Source organism: Nerophis lumbriciformis, linkage group LG32 (assembly GCF_033978685.3).
Source record: "Nerophis lumbriciformis linkage group LG32, RoL_Nlum_v2.1, whole genome shotgun sequence".
NCBI classification, from domain to species: domain Eukaryota; kingdom Metazoa; phylum Chordata; class Actinopteri; order Syngnathiformes; family Syngnathidae; genus Nerophis; species Nerophis lumbriciformis.
The window spans coordinates 10,298,033-10,321,107 of NC_084579.2; the positions used below are offsets into that span (position 1 = coordinate 10,298,033).

Genomic DNA, 23,075 nt, shown 5'->3' on the forward strand with positions numbered 1-23,075 from the left:
ACACTGAGGGTGGCCATATAAACAACTTTAACACTGTTACAAATATGCGCCACACTGTGAACCCACACCAAACAAGAATGACAAACACATTTCGGGAGAACATCCGCACCGTAACATAACATAAACACAACAGAACAAATACCCAGAACCCCTTGCAGCACTAAATCTTCCGGGATGCTAGAATATACACCCCCGCTACCATCAAACGCCGCCCCCCCGCCCCATCCCCGCCCACCTAAACTCTAGTATACTCTTTCTTTCTTTCTTTCTTTAGTTTATTTCGAACATGAACACACTTACATCATAATACATCACACAATTTCATATCATTTCATTTTACATCATGCTCGAAAAGGAGTAGGAAGAAGCAAAGCTTATTTAATCCTACCCCTTTCCCACTTCAAAGTGTTTGCAAATATATAGAATCATTTACTGACCTTTTTTTATAATAAAATAACATCTATGAATTAGTATACAACAGTTTTGTAATATGTAATTAATTAATTAATTCAGTCATTATTAACATACTGAGATGAAGAATATCTTATTTTCAATAAGGTTGAAAGTCCATCCATCCATCCATTTTCTACCGCTTATTCCCTTTTGGGGTCGCGGGGGGCGCTGGAGCCTATCTCAGCTACAATCGGGCGGAAGGCGGGTTACACCCTGGACAAGTCGCCACCTCATCGCAGGGCCAACACAGATAGACAGACAACATTCACACTCACATTCACACACTAGGGCCAATTTAGTGTTGCCAATCAACTTATCCCCAGGTGCATGTCTTTGGAGGTGGGAGGAAGCCGGAGTACCCGGAGGGAACCCACGCAGTCACGGAAGAAGTGTCAAAAGATGGAGCACTTAAAATCCTTTAATTTTATCAAAATTCGACAGTAGAGAATAATTTTGGTTGTGCTTACCAACCTCGAAGCTATTTTATTTGGTACATGGTGTAAAGATAGGTTTAACCAGTAGATGGCAGTCACACATAAGAAATGCGTGTAGATTGCAATATGACACCAGTAAACAATACCAAAACTTTAAATGTTCCATTGAGAATATAGAACATTTCACACGGCGCTCAAAAAGCTATGAAGCCGCATCACTTGATGGATTGTCGACGCGTTACGGCTACAGTAGTCACACCTACTCTTCAATATACAAGTATTACTATGGTATGTGTATAAGGACCGCAAAATAGCACGTATTACCAGACATTTTATCGGGCGTTTTGTTTCGCAATGTTATGCAAAACCAACTTTTCTTACCTTCTGGTACCTGCTGATCTGTATTTGGGATCTGCATAAGTCCTGAAAATGTGCTCGCGTCCGCCATTGTAGTCCGCACCGATGCCATTGTCGATAAGCTTCTTCTTTTTCTCTATCTTCTTGTTATGTGACATTCATCCTCTGCTGTTGCCATTTCTAATATAAAGTAGTGTAAAGTTCTAACTTACAGTATAACTGTCAGTCGACTCGCTATGGAAGTGCTAAAAACTACCGGTGTAGTGAGTTTACATTATTCACCCAAGGAACTTTAGTTATTAGAGAGTTCCGGTCGGACGGTTTTCACTGGACATATTTCCAGCGTTGTTGTTGCACTAGTGAGCCACGGATAAGAAGATGTGTGAATGTCATTTAAACAGTTAGCTCCATCTTTTGACACTTCTTCCACTCCCGTCCTTGCACGCTACACCGCTACAACAAAGATGACGGCCGTAGGTGAGCCACGTAAATAATACCGCCCACAAAACGGCGCATCCTGAAGCGACTGTCAGAAAGATGATCTGTAAAACATCATCTATGCAACATTTTGACCAAAGAACCACCATTACATGTTATGTAGACCACAAGGAAGTATTTTACATGTAGAAAAAAATTATAATAATATAACCCCTTTAATGCGCCTTATAATCCGGTGCTCCTTTTGTATGAAAAAAGACCTGAATAGAGCCGCTCATCGGCAGTGCGCCTTATAATCCGGTGCGCTCTATGGTCCAGAAAATACGATAATCACAAATTGAATAAATACACAAACACTGTTGTCAAACATTAATACCGACACACACTTATTTGATTATTTTAGTAGGAATACACCGTTCCCAAAAACATTTGCATCGCGTGGACATCGGGGGCGGTACCTCTGGATTGGCAGACCGGGGTGGTGGTTCCTCTCTTTAAGAAGGGGAACCGGAGGGTGTGCTCTAACTATCGTGGGATCACACTCCTCAGCCTTCCCGGTAAGGTCTATTCAGGTGTACTGGAGAGGAGGCTACGCCGGATAGTCGAACCTCGGATTCAGGAGGAACAGTGTGGTTTTCGTCCTGGTCGTGGAACTGTGGACCAGCTCTATACTCTCGGCAGGGTCCTTGAGGGTGCATGGGAGTTTGCCCAACCAGTCTACATGTGCTTTGTGGACTTGGAGAAGGCATTCGACCGTGTCCCTCGGGAAGTCCTGTGGGGAGTGCTCAGAGAGTACGGGGTATCGGACTGTCTGATTGTGGCAGTCCGCTCCCTGTATGATCAGTGCCAGAGGTTGGTCCGCATTGCCGGCAGTAAGTCGGACACGTTTCCAGTGAGGGTTGGACTCCGCCAAGGCTGCCCTTTGTCACCGATTCTGTTCATAACTTTTATGGACAGAATTTCTAGGCGCAGTCAAGGCGTTGAGGGGATCTGGTTTGGTGGCTGCAGGATTAGGTCTCTGCTTTTTGCAGATGATGTGGTCCTGATGGCTTCATCTGGCCAGGATCTTCAGCTCTCACTGGATCGGTTCGCAGCCGAGTGTGAAGCGACTGGGATGAGAATCAGCACCTCCAAGTCCGAGTCCATGGTTCTCGCCCGGAAAAGGGTGGAGTGCCATCTCCGGGTTGGGGAGGAGATCTTGCCCCAAGTGGAGGAGTTCAAGTACCTCGGAGTCTTGTTCACGAGTGCGGGAAGAGTGGATCGTGAGCTCGACAGGCGGATCGGTGCGGCGTCTTCAGTAATGCGGACGCTGTATCGATCCGTTGTGGTGAAGAAGGAGCTGAGCCGGAAGGCAAAGCTCTCAATTTACCGGTCGATCTACGTTCCCATCCTCACCTATGGTCATGAGCTTTGGGTTATGACCGAAAGGACAAGATCACGAGTACAAGCGGCCGAAATGAGTTTCCTCCGCCGGGTGGCGGGGCTCTCCCTTAGAGATAGGGTGAGAAGCTCTGCCATCCGGGGGGAGCTCAAAGTAAAGCCGCTGCTCCTCCACATCGAGAGGAGCCAGATGAGGTGTTTCGGGCATCTGGTCAGGATGCCACCCGAACGCCTCCCTAGGGAGGTGTTTAGGGCACGTCCGACCGTTAGGAGGCCACGGGGAAGACCCAGGACACGTTGGGAAGACTATGTCTCCCGGCTGGCCTGGGAACGCCTCGGGGTCCCACAGGAAGAGCTGGACGAAGTGGCTGGGGAGAGGGAAGTCTGGGCTTCCCTGCTTAGGCTGCTGCCCCCGCGACCCGACCTCAGATAAGCAGAAGAAGATGGATGGATGGATGGATGGCTTTGAATAGGAAAAGGTAGCGCCGTCTCGTGGACAAATGGAACAATTAAAAATTGAGGGGCGGTAGACCGCATCTTAACATAAAGGATATTGTATGTTAAAATAAATTTAAGATCTAAAATAGTATTATGTAGCTTTTCCATTTAAGGCAAATTTTACTTACATTATTTTAATTGAACCATAAGATGGAAATAAGTAAAGAAATGCTCCTTCCCTATAGGTTGTCCTGAGTATGACTAATAATAAAGTCAACAATATCACAAAGGAGTTTTCAAATAAATGCCAAATGCTTAAACTTCAAGCGTATTTTATCATAGGAATTACCCTTTTTGATAAATAATGCGCTTTTGATGAAACACCGAGCATATAAATCCACAACTTCCTGCTGTGATTCCATTTAGTTGTCATCTCCCGGTGACTTTTCTCTGCTTATCTTCCTCAGCCAGACAGCAATGACACGTTTGCTTTATTTCTCCCCACCCTGGGTGCTCTTTGCTCTCACCAGCTTGAATTCATCCCGCAGCTTTTAGATAAGAACCCACAGTGAAAAGCTCATTCCACCCCCGGCGTTGTGCATTGACGATCAAAAGATGGTATTCAAAGTATGACCGTCATGACACTTAAATGTGACTCGGTGGATGCATGCGGAAGCTTCAATGGTGGAACACTTTAAAGGTCTGTTTTAAGTGAGATGAATATTTCACTTCAATACAGCAGCGGTGCCGCGCCCGGGAATCATTTTTGGTGATTTAACCCCCAATTCCAACCCTTGATGCTGAGTGCCAAGCAGGGAGGTAATGGGTCCCATTTTTATAGTGACAGGCATATTGAATTGGTATTTTTTTTAAGCAACAGTATTCAGCATTTTATACTGTACTTCCTGGTCAATCACATTAATGGACCAGCCAGGACACCTCTTCTGTTTGCTACTGTTTGCACTTTGTCACACACTAAAACAATCACACCACTCTTTTTATTTGAAGACTTTGCATCCCGCTGCTTTACATGGAAACTCCCTCACTGTGGAATTAATAAAAAAAAAAAAAAAATCTTATTTTCTTCATTCTTACTGCGCTCAATTATATTTTCATAAAACTTAAAGTTTTCATCTTTTGTTCAGTCAAATATTTATGTGTGTACTTGCCTAAACAAAACATTAATTAATCTTAAAATAAGTGGTCAATGAAATAGTCGGAGGCAAAAATACATGCATTATTATTATTATTATTATTATTATTATTAAATATTACACACAAATGTATTCATTAAATATTATTTATTACCTAATTATTAAAATGGATTACTACAAACGGTTACATGTCATTCAATAATACAAACATTTATAAATATATAAGTACACATGTATTCATTATGCATAGTTTAATAACTAATTATTTTTATTTATACATGTATTAATTATATCAATGCTACAAACAATAGTGACATGTCATTCAATAATACAATTACCGTATTTTTCGGAGTATAAGTCGCACCGCAGTATAAGTCGCACCTGCCGAAAATGCATAATAAATAAGGAAAAAAACATATATAAGTTGCACTGGAGCCTGGCCAAACTATGAAAAAAAACTGCGACTTATAGTCCGAAAAATACGGTATATAAAATATATGATGATCATAAGAATAATAAGTAATACTAAAAACATTAAATAAGTATTCGATACTTAAATACATAATATAATTATGCAAAATACTGTATAATTACACTGTTATTACTTAGTCTACAGTTAATAACATATACTATGCATTTATAATTGTATAAATACTCATTATGTATATTTTTTTATTAACTATATCATACTGCTACAAACAATAGTGACATGTCATTCAATAATACAATTACCGTATTTTTCGGAGTATAAGTCGCACCGCAGTATAAGTCGCACCTGCCGAAAATGCATAATAAAGAAGGAAAAAAACATATATAAGTTGCACTGGAGCCTGGCCTAACTATGAAAAAAAACTGCGACTTATAGTCCGAAAAATACGGTATATAAAATATATGATGATCATAAGAATAATAAGTAATACTAAAAACATTAAATAAGTATTCGATACTTAAATACATAATATAATTATGCAAAATACTGTATAATTACACTATTATTACTTAGTCTACAGTTAATAACATATAATATGCATTTATAATTGTATAAATACTCATTATGTATATTTTTTTATTAACTATATCATACTGCTACAAACAATAGTGGCATGTCATTCAATAATACAATTACCGTATTTTTCGGAGTATAAGTCGCACCGCAGTATAAGTCGCACCTGCCGAAAATGCATAATAAAGAAGGAAAAAAACATATATAAGTTGCACTGGAGCCTGGCCAAACTATGAAAAAAACTGCGACTTATAGTCCGAAAAATACGGTATATAAAATATATGATGATCATAAGAATAATAAGTAATACTAAAAACATTAAATAAGTATTTGATACTTAAATACGTAATATAATTATGCAAAATACTGTATAATTACATTATTATTACTTAGTCTATAGTTAATAACATATAATATGCATTTATAATTGTATAAATACTCTATGTATATTTTTTTATTAACTATATCATACTGCTACAAACAATAGTGGTATGTCATTCAATAATACAATTACCGTATTTTTCGGAGTATAAGTCGCACCGCAGTATAAGTCGCACCTGCCGAAAATGCATAATAAAGAAGGAAAAAAACATTTATAAGTTGCACTGGAGCCTGGCCAAACTATGAAAAAAAACTGCGACTTATAGTCCGAAAAATACGGTATATAAAATATATGATGATCATAAGAATAATAAGTAATACTAAAAACATTAAATAAGTATTCGATACTTAAATACATAATATAATTAAGCAAAATACTGTATAATTACACTATTATTACTTAGTCTACAGTTAATAACATATAATATGCATTTATAATTGTATAAATACTCATTATGTATATTTTTTTTATTAACTATATCATACTGCTAGAAACAATAGTGACATGTCATTCAATAATACAATTACCGTATTTTTCGGAGTATAAGTTGCACTGCAGTATAAGTCGCACCTGCCGAAAATGCATAATAAAGAAGGAAAAAAACATATATAAGTTGCACTGGAGCCTGGCCAAACTATGAAAAAAAACTGCGACTTATAGTCCGAAAAATACGGTATATAAAATATATGATGATCATAAGAATAATAAGTAATACTAAAAACATTAAATAAGTATTCGATACATTAATATTATGTATAATTAAATACATAATATAATTATGCAAAATACTGTATAATTACACTATTATTACTTAGTATACAGTTAATAACATATAATATGCATTTATAATTGTATAAATACTCTATATTTTTTTTATTAACTATATCATACTGCTACAAACAATGGTTATATAGCATTCAATAGAAAATATATATTCTTATGTCTTTATATAAAACATAATTATACTGTTCTATTTAAATGATAGAAAATACAGTATATTAGTTAATTTTACTATTAATACTAAAACAATTAAACATTTTCAGTTAATAATACATATATTATAAATATACTAATTATGTGATAATAATCAAAACTATTTTTAAATTTGTTAACTATGGTTAAAAATTTTAATAAATGATTTTACAAAACTATTGTTTGCAATATAATATAATGTTAATAGTACTAAAAACACCAGATTTATTTTGTATTATTTCTTACATATTTGTATAAAATATTTTAGTAATAATGATAATCACCATCATGGAAAAAATACACCACGAGCGCTTATTACTTTTCTTGGAAAAATATGTAGGAATTTTACTTCTTTTTCAGTGGCTTCATATTTCATTCTGAGGGCTAAAAAAAACACGGACCTCCATCCTGGAAATGTTTTTTGCCCAGAGACAAATATCGCATCCCCTTGCATGTGTTAAGTTATTTTCGCAGGTGTCCACACTTGACTCTGGGAATGTGTTTTTCCTCCTCAGTGGGTGGAAGAAAAAAAAAGGCTCGTCTTTCGGTGGTGGGTGGGGCTGCTTGGTGAGGGCCCAGATGTCTCATGAATCATGCAACGATGACGGGAGATTTTCTGATGTTGGCTTTTATCTTCTGACAACACCAACACGTCTGTTCCAAAGGCGATAAGGAGGAATAATATTGAAAAATGTCCTTTCCTAGGCTTCCCTAAAGGAGGTGCTGCTCCTTCGTTTGGCAAGGTTACCAACCTTTCTCTTAAAGGCCCGGATCGACCGGTCCCTCAACCACATCCTGAGGACCTCAACACCCTGGTGCAGCGAGCCGAGCACATCCCGGCCGGGACACGCACCCCCATGTGCAACAAGTGCAATAAAGTCATCAGGTATTAACACAAATATCCACATTTTGTTGCCTGTTAGTGACAACTTGTGTGGTCTTCTGTCCCAGGGGTCCCTTCCTGGTGGCCATGGGCATGTCCTGGCACCCCGAGGAATTTGACTGCGCCCACTGCCACGCCTCCCTGGTGGACCGTGGATTTGTGGAGGAGAAGGGCAAGGTGCACTGCGAGAACTGCTACGAGCAGTTCTTCGCTCCCACTTGCGCCCTCTGCCAGCAGAAGATACTGGGGGTATGAGCAAGCATTTTTGACTAAAATGGTAGAAAGTACACTTGATATGTTTTAGAGTAGTCAGTGTACAGCTTTTAGCGCACTATGCTGTAGATTTACTATAAACACATGGCCGTTATTGTCAAATAACACATGGTGATAGTAGCACCATGTAGGAAATGTGAACTACAACAAGTACTGTGACATTCTGAAGCATAAAGGGATAAAGTATATCTTCTCAAGTAGACTTAAATATAATTTAGAGTAGTCAGTGTACAGCTTGTGTAGCAGTGCCGATTTACTACCAAAACACAGCCATAAGTGTCTAAATGGCTGGCAATGCAAGTGAAAAGGAGGATAAGCAGGGGGGTCGTAGTGTCATTGTCGGGGGCTGCATGAGTGCCGCCAGCATTGGTGAGCTCTGGTTCATTGTAGGAAGTATGAACGACAACATGTACTGTCATGTTCTGAAGCAGAGCGAGAGATACAGTGTATCTTTCTGGTGACAGAAGATGTCAGGTTCAAGCACTGATGACATCTATTAAACAAGACAAGAAGCAAGGAATTAAACAGAGACGGAATTAAATTTGGCTCAATTGAGAAAAGACGTCTGGACTGTACCCTTTCTACAGTCTCACCACGCTCTGACGAAAGATTGTACGCCTCCTCTTTTATTTGGACTTTCCCTGACTACATGGCAACAGCTGTTTCTAAGGGACGGGGGTTGTAAACAGCCATCGCCTTTGATTAAAACAGTTCAAAGACAAGGTCGTAAAACAGTTCAAAGAAACGGTGCCTGGAGGGGAGTCTGGTCCTGCTTCCTCTCGGGTCAAAACAAAATCCTTCTGTGGATTACAATACATCAAAGAAACCGACACCTTCATGTTGCTCCCCATCCTACACAGTGGAGTTTTACAAGCCTTTTTCTTGGTAGGATCAAAGACAGCTTTTGTCCTCTCGCCGGGAACTCATGGAAACACAAAGTTTTGTGATAACTAAGATGCAATTATTCTGACAGAACTGTAGAAATTAAAGTTAGATATCCTTTAGAGTAGTCCGTGTACAGCTTGTATAGTGTAGTGTCATTGTCCGGGGCTGTATGAGTGCTGCCAGCACTGGGGAGCCCTAATTCACTGTAGGAAATATGAACTACAACAAGTACTGTGACATTCTGAAGCAGAAAGGGATAAAGTATATTTTCTCAAGTAGACTTAAATATAATTTAGAGTAGTCAGTGTACAGCTTGTGTAGCAGTGTCGTTTTACTATCAAAACACAGCCATTAGTGTCTAAATAGCTAGCAATACAAGTGAAGAGGAGGTTAATTGTGTCTTGTTCACAGTCGTAGTGTCATCGTCGGGGACTGCATGAGTGCCGCCGGCATCGGTGAGCTCTGGTTCACTGTAGGAAGTATGAACGACAACATGTACTGTCACGTTCTGAAGCAGAGAGAGAGATACAGTGTATCTTTCTGGTGACAGGAGATGTCAGGTTCAAACACTGATGACATCTATTAAACAAGACAAGAAGCAAGGAATTAAACAGAGACGGAATTAAATTTGGCTCAATTGAGGAGAGACGTCTGGACTGTACTGTTTGTACAGTCTCACCACGCTCTGACGAAAGATTGTACGCCTCCTCTTTTATTTGGACTTTCCCTGACTACATGGCAACAGCTGTTTCTAAGGGACGGGGGTCGTAAATAGCCATCGCCTTTGATTAAAACAGTTCAAAGAAACGGTGCCTGGAGGGTAGTCTGGTCCTGCTTCCTCTCGGGTCAAGACAAAATCCTTCTGTGGATTACAATACATCATAGAAACCGACGCCTTCATGTTGCTTCCCATCCTACACAGTGGAGTTTTACAAGCCTTTTTCTTGGTAGGATCAAAGACAGCTTTTGTCCTCTCGCCGGGAACTCACGGAAACACAAAGTGTTGTGATAACTTAGATACAATTATTCTGACAGAACTGTAGAAATTAAAGTTAGATATCCTTTAGAGTAGTCCGTGTACAACTTGTATAGTGTAGTGTCATTGTCCGGGGCTGTATGAGTGCTGCCAGCACTGGGGAGCCCTGATTCACTGTAGGAAATATGAACTACAACACGTACTGTGACATTCTGAAGCATAAAGGGATAAAGTATATCTTCTCAAGTAGACTTAAATATAATTTAGAGTAGTCAGTGTACAGCTTGTGTAGCAGTGTCGATTTACTCTCAAAACACAGCCATTAGTGTCTAAATAGCTGGCAATACAAGTGAAGAGGAGGTTAATTGTGTCTTGTTCACAGTCGTAGTGTCATCGTCGGGGGCTGCATGAGTGCCTCCGGCATCGGTGAGCTCTGGTTCACTGTAGGAAGTATGAACGACAACATGTACTGTCACGTTCTGAAGCAGAGAGAGAGATACAGTGTCTCTTTCTGGTGACAGAAGATGTCAGGTTCAAACACTGATGACATCTATTAAACAAGACAAGAAGCAAGGAATTAAACAGAGACAGAATTAAATGTGGCTCAATTGAGGAGAGACGTCTGGACTGTACTATTTGTACAGTCTCACCACGCTCTGACGAAAGATTGTACGCCTCCTCTTTTATTTGGACTTTCCCTGATTACATGGCAACAGCTGTTTCTAAGGGACGGGGGTCGTAAACAGCCATCGCCTTTGATTAAAATAGTTCAAAGAAACGGTGCCTGGAGGGTAGTCTGGTCCTGCTTCCTCTCGGGTCAAGACAAAATCCTTCTGTGGATTACAATACATCAAAGAAACCGACGCCTTCATGTTGCTTCCCATCCTACACAGTGGAGTTTTACAAGCCTTTTTCTTGGTAGGCTCAAAGACAGCTTTTGTCCTCTCGCCGGGAACTCATGGAAACACAAAGTGTTGTGATAACTTAGATACAATTATTCTGACAGAACTGTAGAAATTAAAGTTAGATATCCTTTAGAGTAGTCCGTGTACAGCTTGTATAGTGTAGTGTCATTGTCCGGGGTTGTATGAGTGCTGCCAGCACTGGGGAGCCCTGATTCACTGTAGGAAATATGAACTACAACAAGTACTGTGACATTCTGAAGCATAAAGGGATAAAGTATATCTTCTCAAGTAGACTTAAATATAATTTAGAGTAGTCAGTGTACAGCTTGTGTAGCAGTGTCGATTTACTATCAAAACACGGCCATTGGTGTCTAAATAGCTGGCAATACAAGTGAAGAGGAGGTTATTTGTGTCTTGTTTACAGTCGTAGTGTCATTGTCGGGGGCTGCATGAGTGCCGCCGGCATCGGTGAGCTCTGGTTCACTGTAGGAAGTATGAACGACAACATGTACTGTCACGTTCTGAAGCAGAGAGAGAGATACAGTGTATCTTTCTGGTGACAGAAGATATCAGGTTCAATCACTGATGACATCTATTAAACAAGACAAGAAGCAAGGAATTAAACAGAGACAGAATTAATTGAGGAGAGACGTCTGGACTGTACTATTTGTACAGTCTCACCACGCTCTGACGAAAGATTGTACGCCTCCTCTTTCATTTGGACTTTCCCTGATTACATGGCAACAGCTGTTTCTAAGGGAGGGGGGTCGTAAACAGCCATCGCCTTTGATTAAAACAGGGTAAGAGACACATTTGGAAGATGCCTACGGGATGCATTATGGTGGTGTACAGCCATGCCTGTGTTGATATATCTCACAGCTTAGTTCTGTGTTTGCAGGAGATCATAAACGCGCTGAAGCAGACCTGGCACGTGTCATGTTTCGTGTGCGTGGCTTGTCAGAAGCCGATCAGGGGCAACACCTTCCACATGGAGGACGGACAGCCGTACTGTGAAATGGGTAAGCACGCCCTGCGCTCTTACCATCACTTCAACACAAGACTAACGCGCCATGGTTGATTGCAGACTACTACAAACTGTTTGGCGCAAACTGTCATGGCTGCGACTTCCCCATCGAGGCAGGAGACAAGTTCTTGGATGCTCTAGGATTCACCTGGCATGACACCTGCTTTGTCTGCACGGTAGGCTCCGCCCTCTTTTTCAACCAGCAATACCTTTTTAGTTATTTAGTTACAACCAAACCATAGGACACCAATCTGTACTGACTGAAAAACATGAACAATCATATTACAGTATCTTAAAGTATTATTTCATGTTTTGTTTGTACACATATATGTACTGTATTTGTAACAACACGCATGATGTGCCGTGCGGATCATGTACAATATTAAAGTGTGACTAATTCAATGGACGGTTGTGCGTTTGGTCCAGCTGGCCGGGGACGTTTTTGGGTTTTTTTCGGTTTATTTGGGTAAGCACTCCATTTATGTGGAAATAGCTTGGCTTCAAGTTCCACATTTGCAGCTTCGTGTCACGTCGACCTCGCACTCTCTGCTTCCGTTTGCATTAACATCACACCCTCTGTTCCAGCTTGCTTCTAGAGGCAGCAGTTCATCCTCAGTATATTCAGCTTCAAAAAGATAAGGCCGTGAATCCTCATTTGTCCAAAAATAGTCGTCTTTGTTGTCTGTTACCAAGTCTGCCATGATTAGAAAACACACTCGCGCGTTTGTTTCCGGAAGTAGGAGCACACATTCTTGCTGGAAGTCGGACGTGCGCTGCGATGGAAATGGAAATAATTTTTTCATGGTTTATTTGGGTAAGCACTCCATTTATGTGGAAATAGCTTGGTTTCAAGTTCCACATTTGCAGCTTCGTGTCACGTCGACCTCGCACTCTCTGCTTCCGTTTGCATTAACATCCCACCCTCTGTTCCAGCTTGCTTCTAGAGGCAGCAGTTCATCCTCAGTATATTCAGCTTCAAAAAGATAAGGCCGTGAATCCTCATTTGTCCAAAAATAGTTGTCTTTGTTATCTGTTACCAAGTCTGCCATGATTAGAAAAGACACTCGCGCGTTTGTTTCCGGAAGTAGGAGCACACATTCTTACTGGAAGTTGGACGTGCGCTGCGATGGAAATGGAAATAATTTTTTCAAGGTTTATTTGGGTAAGCACTCCGTTTATGTGGAAATAGCTTGGCTTCAAGCTCCACATTTGCTGCTTCGTGTCACGTCGACCTCACACTCTCTGCTTCCGTTTGCATTAACATCACACCCTCTGTTCCAGCTTGCTTCTAGAGGCAGCAGTTCATCCTCAGTATATTCAGCTTCAAAAAGATAAGGCCGTGAATCCTCATTTGTCCAAAAATAGTCGTCTTTGTTGTCTGTTACCAAGTCTGCCATGGTTAGAAAACACACTCACGCGTTTGTTTCCGGAAGTAGGAGCACACATTCTTGCTGGAAGTCAGACGTGCGCTGCTATGGAAATGGAAATAATTTTTTCAAGGTTTATTTGGGTAAGCACTCCATTTATGTGGAAATAGCTTGGCTTCAAGTTCCACATTTGCAGCTTCTTGTCACGCCGACCTCACACTCTGCTTCCGTTTGCATTAACATCTCACCCTCTGTTCCAGCTTGCTTCTAGAGGCAGCAGTTCATCCTCAGTATATTCAGCTTCAAAAAGATAAGGCCGTGAATCCTTATTTGTCCAAAAAATAGTCGTCTATGTTGTCTGTTACCAAGTCTGCCATGATTAGAAAACACACTCGCGCGTTTGTTTCCGGAAGTAGGAGCACACATTCTTACTGGAAGTTGGACGTGCGCTGCGATGGAAATGGAAATAATTTTTTCAAGGTTTATTTGGGTAAGCACTCCGTTTATGTGGAAATAGCTTGGCTTCAAGTTCCACGTTTGCAGCTTCGTGTCACGTCGACCTCACACTCTCTGCTTCCGATTGCATTAACATCACACCCTCTGTTCGAGCTCACTTCTAGAGGCAGCAGTTCATCCTCAGTATATTCAGCTTCAAAAAGATAAGGCCGTGAATCCTCATTTGTCCAAAAAATAGTCTTCTTTGTTGTCTGTTACCAAGTCTGCCATGGTTAGAAAACACACTCACGCGTTTGTTTCCGGAAGTAGGAACACACATTCTTGCTGGAAGTCGGACGTGCGCTGCTATGGAAATGGAAATAATTTTTTCAAGGTTTATTTGGGTAAGCACTCCATTTATGTGGAAATAGCTTGGCTTCAAGTTCCACATTTGCAGCTTCGTGTCACGTCGACCTCACTCTGCTTCCGATTGCATTCCAGCTTGCTTCTAGAGGCAGCAGTTCATCCTCAGTATATTCAGCTTCAAAAAGATAAGGCCGTGAATCCTCATTTGTCCAAAAAGGGGCGGAGCTAAAGACGCTTAAGAAGAAGTATAATAACGTAGGTGTCGTGTTCTTTGTGTCGTCCAGGTGTGCACCGCCAATCTGGAAGGACAACCCTTCTTTTCCAAGAAAGACAAGCCTTTGTGCAAGAAACACGCCAACGCTGTCAACATTTGACCCACTCCCACACCACTCAATGACCCACTCCCACACCTCTCAATACAACAAACTAAATCCTATCAACAATATATATTCATAACATGCTGAATATTGAAATGTACTTTACTTATATAATGTGTGTGTGTGTTTTTGTTGAATAATAACGGGTCCATTTTTTTTTTTTTTTTTTTTTTTTGCCATTTCCCCCTAAAGTGCAATTTTGTGGTAGTTTTTTACAGTAACTCCAGCAGAACTTGGAAAAAAAACACATTGATTTGGATTTCAGCGCTATTGTGTTTAAAAATCTGTAAAAACAAGTGGGAGCAAACATACACACAGCAGATATTTATAATAATACCTGGTATTATTCCTATTGTAATATACGTATTCTTATTTTAATCAATTAGTAATTAGTATTGCAGCGTCACTCCCCCACCTGTTATTAATTAGAATATGTCAAAAGTCAACAATGTCACAATCACAACTTATCTTCTTCTACTGTACTCTTTTCCTATGGATTTGCTCTTTCTGACGATGATGGTTTGTTATAATAACATAAAAAGTTCTAATATATTCTGCCAGAAGCTGCCATTTTTTTTATGCGCCTTCCACATTTGTATTTTTTATCCGTTTTTTTCCTTATTGTGTTCAAATGAAAGCGACTCATAAAAAAAAAAAAAAAAGATAAAAATGGACTCGAAATGATTGAAACCTCAAAGATGTCCTCTTGAAATGAACACATTTTTTCCTAACATGAACTAATGCAATATCTGACATAAAGGACATTTTTGTCCACTCTTTGGTCCTGAGGATATTGTGTGAGTGGTTTTGTTTTGAGAAAAATATATTTGTGTTTAATATTTGTTAAAGCAGTTTTTGGTAAGCTGACATTTTTTGTCCTAAAGACTTTGAATGTGAGTTTTTGTTTGAGAAAAATATAAATACTGTATATAATATTTTTACAGCAGTTTTTGGGAAGCTGTCATGTTTTGTCCTTGAGTTTTGTAAAGATAATATGCAAATGCACATATTTTGATTGCAGTTTTTAGGGAGATGACATTGTTTTGTTCCAAGTTTTTGTTTAGGGAAAAAGAGCATAATATGATATTTTTGAGCAGTTTTTGGGGAGCTGACAATTTCTGTTCCAAGGACCTTAAATGTAAGTTTTTGTTTAAGAAAAAGAAATACTGTTTTTTGAGCAGTTTTGGGGGAGCTGACCATTTTTGTCCCAAGAAACTTTAAATGTAAGTTTTTGTTTAAGAAAAAACCACAACATAGATTTTACAGCAGTTTTTGGGAAGCTGTCATGTTTTGTCCAAATGACCTTGAGTATGAGTTTTTGTAAAGAAAATATGCAAATGCACATCTTTTTTTTTGCAGTTTTGGGGAAGCTGACATTTGTTTGTCTCAAGGACCATAAACATGTACGTTTTTTGTTTAGGGGGAAATATGATATACTGTATACTATTTTTGAGCAGTTTTTGGGGAGCTGACAATTTCTGTCCCAAGAATCTTAAATGTAAGTTTTTGTTCAAGAAAAAACAACATAGATTTTACAGCAGTTTTTTGAAGCTGGCATTTTTCTGTCCCAAGGACCATAAACATGTACGTTTTTGTTTAGGGGAAAAGAGGATATACTGTATAACATTTTTGAGCAGTTTTTGGGGAGCTGACAATTTCTGTCCCAAGGACCTTAATGTAAGTTTTTGTTTAAAAAAAAAAAAAAGAAATACTGTTTTTTGAGGTGTTTTGGGGAGCTGACAATTTTTGTCCCAAGAACCTTAAATGAAAGTATTTGTTTTAGAAAAAAAACACAGATTTTACAGCAGTTTTTGGGAAGCTGGCATTTTCTCGTCATGAGGACCTACACTTTAGTTTTTGTTTTGGGGGGAAAAAGTAATATACAGTATAATATTTTTACAGCAATTTTTGGGAAGCTGAAATGATTTTCCCAATTGTCTTTGAGTATGAGCTTTGTTCTGACAAAAATACAATATTTTACTGCAGTTTTTGGGGAGCTGAGTGAGACTTTTGAGGGGAAAATTACCATGCAATATATTTATGACAGGGAATATGTAATATTTTTCCAACAATTTTTGGGGAGCTGAGATTTTTTTTTTGTCCCAAAGACCATAAACATGTACGTTTTTGTTTAGGGGAAAATGAAATATACTTTATAATATTTTTTAGCAGTTTTTGGGGAGCTGACAATTTATGTCCCAAGGACCTTAAATGGAAGTTTTTGTTTAAAGAAAATAGTTTTTTGAGCAGTTTTTGGGGAGCTGACCATTTTTGTCCCAAGAACCTTAAATGTAAGTTTTTGTTTAAGACAAAAAAGCGACATAGATTTTACAGCAGTTTTTGGGAAGCTGGCATTTTCTCGTCACGAGGACCTACACTTTAGTTTTTGTTTTGGGGGGGAAAAAATAATATACAGTATAATATTTTTACAGCAATTTTTGGGAAGCTGAAATGATTTTCCCAATTGTCTTTGAGTATGAGCTTTTTTCTGACAAAAATGCAACATTTTACTGCAGTTTTTGGGGAGCTGAGTGAGACTTTTGAGGGGAAAATTACCATGCAATATATTTATGACAGGCAATATGTAATATTTTTCCAACAGTTTTTGGGGAGCTGAGATTTTTTTTGTCCCAAAGACCATAAACATGTACGTTTTTGTTTAGGGGAAAATGAAATATACTTTATAATATTTTTTAGCAGTTTTTGGGGAGCTGACAATTTATGTCCCAAGGACCTTAAATGGAAGTTTTTGTTTAAAAAAAATAGTTTTTTGAGCAGTTTTTGGGGAGCTGACCATTTTTGTCCCAAGAACCTTAAATGTAAGTTTTTGTTTAAGACAAAAAAGCGACATAGATTTTACAGCAGTTTGCAATATATTTATGACAGGAAATATATAATATTTTTCCAACAGTTTTTGGGGAGCTGAGATTTTTTTTGTCCCAAGGACCATAAACATGTAAGTTTTTGTTTAAGGGAAAATAAAATATACTGTATAATATATATGTATTTTTAGCAGTTTTTGGGGGGCTGACAATTTCTATCCCAAGTTTTTGTTTAAAAAAAAAAAGAGAAAAATAAATACTGTTTTTTGAACAGTTTTTGGGGAGCTGACAATTTTTGTCCCAAGAAACTTAAATGTAAGTTTTTGTTTAAGAAAAAAAACCCATATATTTTACAGCAGTTTTTTGGATAGCTGGCGTTTTCTCGTCATGAGGACCTACACTTAAATTTTTGTTTTGGGGGGAAAAAGTAATATACAGTATAATATTTTTACAACAATTTTTGGGAAGCTGAAATGGTTTCCCCAAAGGTCTTTGAGTATGACCTTTGTTCTGACAAAAATACAATATTTTACTGCAGTTTTTGGGGAGCTGAGATTTTTTTTCGTCCCAAGGACCATAAACATGTACGTTTTTATTTAGGGGAAAATAAAACATACTATATAATATTTTTTTAGCAGTTTTTGGGGAGCTGTCAATTTCTGTCCCAAGTTTTTGTTTAAAAAATAAAAATAAAAAATACTGTTTTTTGAGCAGTTTTTGGGAGCTGACAATTTATGTCCCAAGAAACTTAAATGTAAGTTTTTGTTTAAGAAAAAACAACATATTTTTTACAGCAATTTTTGTGAAGCTGAAATTATTTTCCCAATTGTCTTTGAGTATGAGCTTTGTTCTGACTACTACTACTGCAGTTTTTGGGGAGCTGAGTGAGAGTTTTGAGGGGAAAATTACCATGCAATATATTTATGACAGGAAATATGTAATATTTTTCCAACAGTTTTTGGGGAGCTGATATTTTTTCTCCCCCAAGGGCCATAAACATGTAAATTTGTTTCGGGGAAAATAAAATATACTGTATATATTTTTTTTTAGCAGTTTTTGGGGAGCTGACAATTTCTGTCTGAAGTTTTTGTTTTAAAAAAAAAGTTTTTTTGAGCAGTTTTTGGGAGCTGACAATTTTTGTCCCAAGAAACTTAAATGTAAGTTTTTGTTTAAGAAAAAACAACATATATTTTACATCAGTTTTTGGGAAGCTGAAATTATTTTCCCAATTGTCTTTGAGTATGAGCTTTGTTCTGACAAAAATACAATATTTTACTGCAGTTTTTGGGCAGCTGAGTGAGACTTATGAGGGGAAAATTACCATGCAATATATTTATGACAGGGAATATGTAATATTTTTCCAACAGTTTTTGGGGAGCTGACAATTTATGTCCCAAGGACCTTAAATGGAAGTTTTTGTTAAAAAAAATAGTTTTTTGGGGAGCTGACAATTTTTGTCCCAAGAACCTTAAATGTAAGTTTTTGTTTAAGACAAAAAAGCGACATAGATTTTACAGCAGTTTTTGGGAACTGGCATTTTCTTGTCACAAAGACCAAAAACTTCAGTTTTTGTTTTGGGGAAAAAGTAATATACCGTATAATATTTTTTACAGCAACTTTTAGGAAGCTTAAATGATTTTCCCAAAGTACGAGCTTACTTCTGACAAAAATACAATATTTCACTTAGTTTTTGTTTAAGAAAAAACAACATATATTTTACAGCAGTTTTTGGGAAGCTGCCATTTTCTCGTCGTGAGGACCTACACTTCAGTTTTTGTTTTGGGGGAAAAAGTAATATACAATATAATATTTTTACAGCAATTTTTGGGAAGCTGAAATTATTTTCCCAATTGTCTTTGAGTATGAGCTTTGTTCTGACAAAAATACAATATTTTACTGCTGTTTGTGGGGAGCTGAGTGAGAGTTTTGAGGGGAAAATTACCATGCAATATATTTATGACAGGAAATATGTAATATTTTTCCAACAGTTTTTGGGGAGCTGAGATTTTTTCTCCCCCAAGGGCCATAAACATGTAAGTTTTTGTTTAGGGGAAATAAAATATACTGTATACATTTTTTTAAGCAGTTTTTGGGGAGCTGACAATTTCTGTCCCAAGTTTTTGTTTAAAAAAAAGAAATACTGTTTTTTGAGCAGTTTTTGGGGAGCTGACCATTTTTGTCCCAAGAACCTTAAATGTAAGATGTTGTTTAAAAAAAAAAAAAAACACATATACTTTACAGCCGTTTTTGGGAAGCTGGCATTTTCTCGTCATGAGGACCTACACTTTAGTTTTTGTTTTGGGGGGAAAAGTAATATACAGTGTAATATTTTTACAGCAATTTTTGGGAAGCTGATATGGTTTTCCCAAATGTCTTTGAGTATGAGCTTTGTTCTGACAAAAATACAATATTTTACTGCAGTTTTTGGGGAGCTGAGTGAGACCTTTAAGGGGAAAATTACCATGCAATATATTTATGACAGGGAATATGTAATATTTTTCCAACAGTTTTTGGGGAGCTGAGATTTTTTTTTTGTCCCAAAGACCATAAACATGTACGTTTTTGTTTAGGGGAAAATAAAATATACTGTATAATATATTTTTTTTAGCAGTTTTTGGGGAGCTGACAATTTCTGTCCCAAGTTTTTGTTTAAAAAAAATAAATACTGTTTTTTGAGCAGTTTTTGGGGAGCTGACCATGTTTGTCCCAAGAACCTTAAATGTAAGTTTTACAGCAGTTTTTGGGAAGCTGGCGTTTTCTCGTCATGAGGACCTACTCTTAAATTTTTGTTTTTGGGGGGAAAAAGTAATATACAGTATAATATTTTTACAACAATTTTTGGGAAGCTGAAATGGTTTCCCCAAAGGTCTTTGAGTATGAGCTTTGTTCTGACAAAAATACAATATTTTACTGCAGTTTTTGGGGAGCTGAGATTTTTTTTCATCCCAAGGACCATAAACATGTACGTTTTTGTTTAAGGGAAAATAAAACATACTATATAATAATTTTTTTAGCAGTTTTTGGGGAGCTGACAATTTATGTCCCAAGAAACTTAAATGTAAGTTTTTGTTTAAGAAAAAACAACATATTTTTTACAGCAATTTTTGTGAAGCTGAAATTATTTTCCCAATTGTCTTTGAGTATGAGCTTTGTTCTGACTACTACTACTGCAGTTTTTGGGGAGCTGAGTGAGAGTTTTGAGGGGAAAATGACCATGCAATATATTTATGACAGGAAATATGTAATATTTTTCCAACAGTTTTTGGGGAGCTGATATTTTTTCTCCCCCAAGGGCCATAAACATGTAAAAAATTTTCGGGGAAAATAAAATATACTGTATATATATTTTTTTAGCAGTTTTTGGGGAGCTGACAATTTCTGTCTGAAGTTTTTGTTTTAAAAAAAAAAGTTTTTTTGAGCAGTTTTTGGGAGCTGACAATTTTTGTCCCAAGAAACTTAAATGTAAGTTTTTGTTTAAGAAAAAACAACATATATTTTACATCAGTTTTTGGGAAGCTGAAATTATTTTCCCAATTGTCTTTGAGTATGAGCTTTGTTCTGACAAAAATACAATATTTTACTGCAGTTTTTGGGCAGCTGAGTGAGACTTATGAGGGGAAAATTACCATGCAATATATTTATGACAGGGAATATGTAATATTTTTCCAACAGTTTTTGGGGAGCTGACAATTTATGTCCCAAGGACCTTAAATAGAAGTTTTTGTTAAAAAAAATAGTTTTTTGGGGAGCTGACAATTTTTGTCCCAAGAACCTTAAATGTAAGTTTTTGTTTAAGACAAAAAAGCGACATAGATTTTACAGCAGTTTTTGGGAACTGGCATTTTCTTGTCACAAAGACCAAAGACTTCAGTTTTTGTTTTGGGGAAAAAGTAATATACCGTATAATATTTTTTACAGCAACTTTTAGGAAGCTTAAATGATTTTCCCAAAGTACGAGCTTACTTCTGACAAAAATACAATATTTCACTTAGTTTTTGTTTAAGAAAAAACAACATATATTTTACAGCAGTTTTTGGGAAGCTGCAATTTTCTCGTCGTGAGGACCTACACTTTAGTTTTTGTGTTGGGGGACAAAAAGTAATATACAGTATAATATTTTTACAGCAATTTTTGGGAAGCTGAAATGATTTTCCCAATTGTCTTTGAGTATGAGCTTTGTTCTGACAAAAATACAATATTTTACTGCAGTTTTTGGGGAGCTGAGTGAGACTTTTGATGGGAAAACTACCATGCAATATATTTATGACAGGCAATATGTAATATTTTTCCAACAGTTTTTGGGGAGCTGAGATTTTTTTTTGTCCCAAAGACCATAAACATGTAAGTTTTTGTTTAGGGGAAAATCCAATATACTATATAATATATTTTTTTAGCCGTTTTTGGGGAGCTGACAATTTCTGTCCCAAGTTTTTGTTTAAAAAAAAAAGAAAGAAATACTGTTTTTTGAGCAGTTTTTGGGGAGCTGACCATTTTTGTCCCAAGAACCTTAAATGTAAGTTGTTGTTTAAAAAACAAACAAAAAAAAACATATGTTTTACAGCAGTTTTTGGACAGCTGGCGTTTTCTCGTCATGAGGACCTACACTTAAATGTTTGTTTTGGGGGGAAAAAGTAATATACAGTATAATATTTTTACAACAATTTTTGGGAAGCTGAAATGGTTTCCCCAAAGGTCTTTGAGTACGAGCTTTGTTCTGACAAAAATACAATATTTTACTGCAGTTTTTGGGGAGCTGAGATTTTTTTTCGTCCCAAGGACCATAAACATGTACGTTTTTGTTTAAGGGAAAATAAAATATACTATATAATATTTTTTTTAGCAGTTTTTGGGGAGCTGACAATTTCTGTCCCAAGTTTTTGTTAAAAAAATAAATAAAATAAAAAATAGTGTTTTTTGAGCAGTTTTTGATAGCTGACAATTTATGTCCCAAGAAACTTAAATGTAAGTTTTTGTTTAAGAAAAAACAACATATTTTTTACAGCAATTTTTGGGACGCTGAAATGATTTTCCCAAATGTCTTTGAGTATGAGCTTTGTTCTGACTACTACTACTGCAGTTTTTGGGGAGCTGAGTGAGAGTTTTGAGGGGAAAATTACCATGCAATATATTTATGACAGGAAATATGTAATATTTTTCCAACAGTTTTTGGGGAGCTGATATTTTTTCTCCCCCAAGGGCCATAAACATGTAAAAAATTTTCGGGGGAAATAAAATATACTGTATATATTTTTTTTAGCAGTTTTTGGGGAGCTGACAATTTCTGTCTGAAGTTTTTGTTTAAAAAAAAAAGTTTTTTTGAGCAGTTTTTGGGAGCTGACAATTTTTGTCCCAAGAAACTTAAATGTAAGTTTTTGTTTAAGAAAAAACAACATATATTTTACATCAGTTTTTGGGAAGCTGAAATTATTTTCCCAATTGTCTTTGAGTATGAGCTTTGTTCTAACAAAAATACAATATTTTACTGCAGTTTTTGGGCAGCTGAGTGAGACTTATGAGGGGAAAATTACCATGCAATATATTTATGACAGGGAATATGTAATATTTTTCCAACAGTTTTTGGGGAGCTGACAATTTATGTCCCAAGGACCTTAAATGGAAGTTTTTGTTAAAAAAATAGTTTTTTGGGGAGCTGACAATTTTTGTCCCAAGAACCTTAAATGTAAGTTTTTGTTTAAGACAAAAAAGCGACATAGATTTTACAGCAGTTTTTGGGAACTGGCATTTTCTTGT

The 23,075-nt window shown here is 37.3% G+C and overlaps 1 protein-coding gene across 2 annotated transcripts in view; it reads left to right on the forward strand.

Moving 5' to 3' along the window:
* The window catches only part of pdlim5b (PDZ and LIM domain 5b), a 139,253-nt gene extending 123,923 nt beyond the window's left edge, over nt 1–15,330 (forward strand). The window contains exons 9-13 of one of the 2 annotated variants that reach the window (XM_061927474.2): nt 7,717–7,897; nt 7,963–8,143; nt 11,832–11,952; nt 12,018–12,133; nt 14,410–15,330. In XM_061927474.2, coding sequence (XP_061783458.1) covers nt 7,717–7,897; nt 7,963–8,143; nt 11,832–11,952; nt 12,018–12,133; nt 14,410–14,499 — 689 coding nt within the window. In that variant the 3' untranslated portion in view covers nt 14,500–15,330. The remainder of the gene's footprint in view (nt 1–7,716; nt 7,898–7,962; nt 8,144–11,831; nt 11,953–12,017; nt 12,134–14,409) is intronic. The other variant, XM_061927473.2, reaches the window with a different exon arrangement.
* The last annotated feature ends 7,745 nt before the right edge of the window (nt 15,331–23,075 follow it).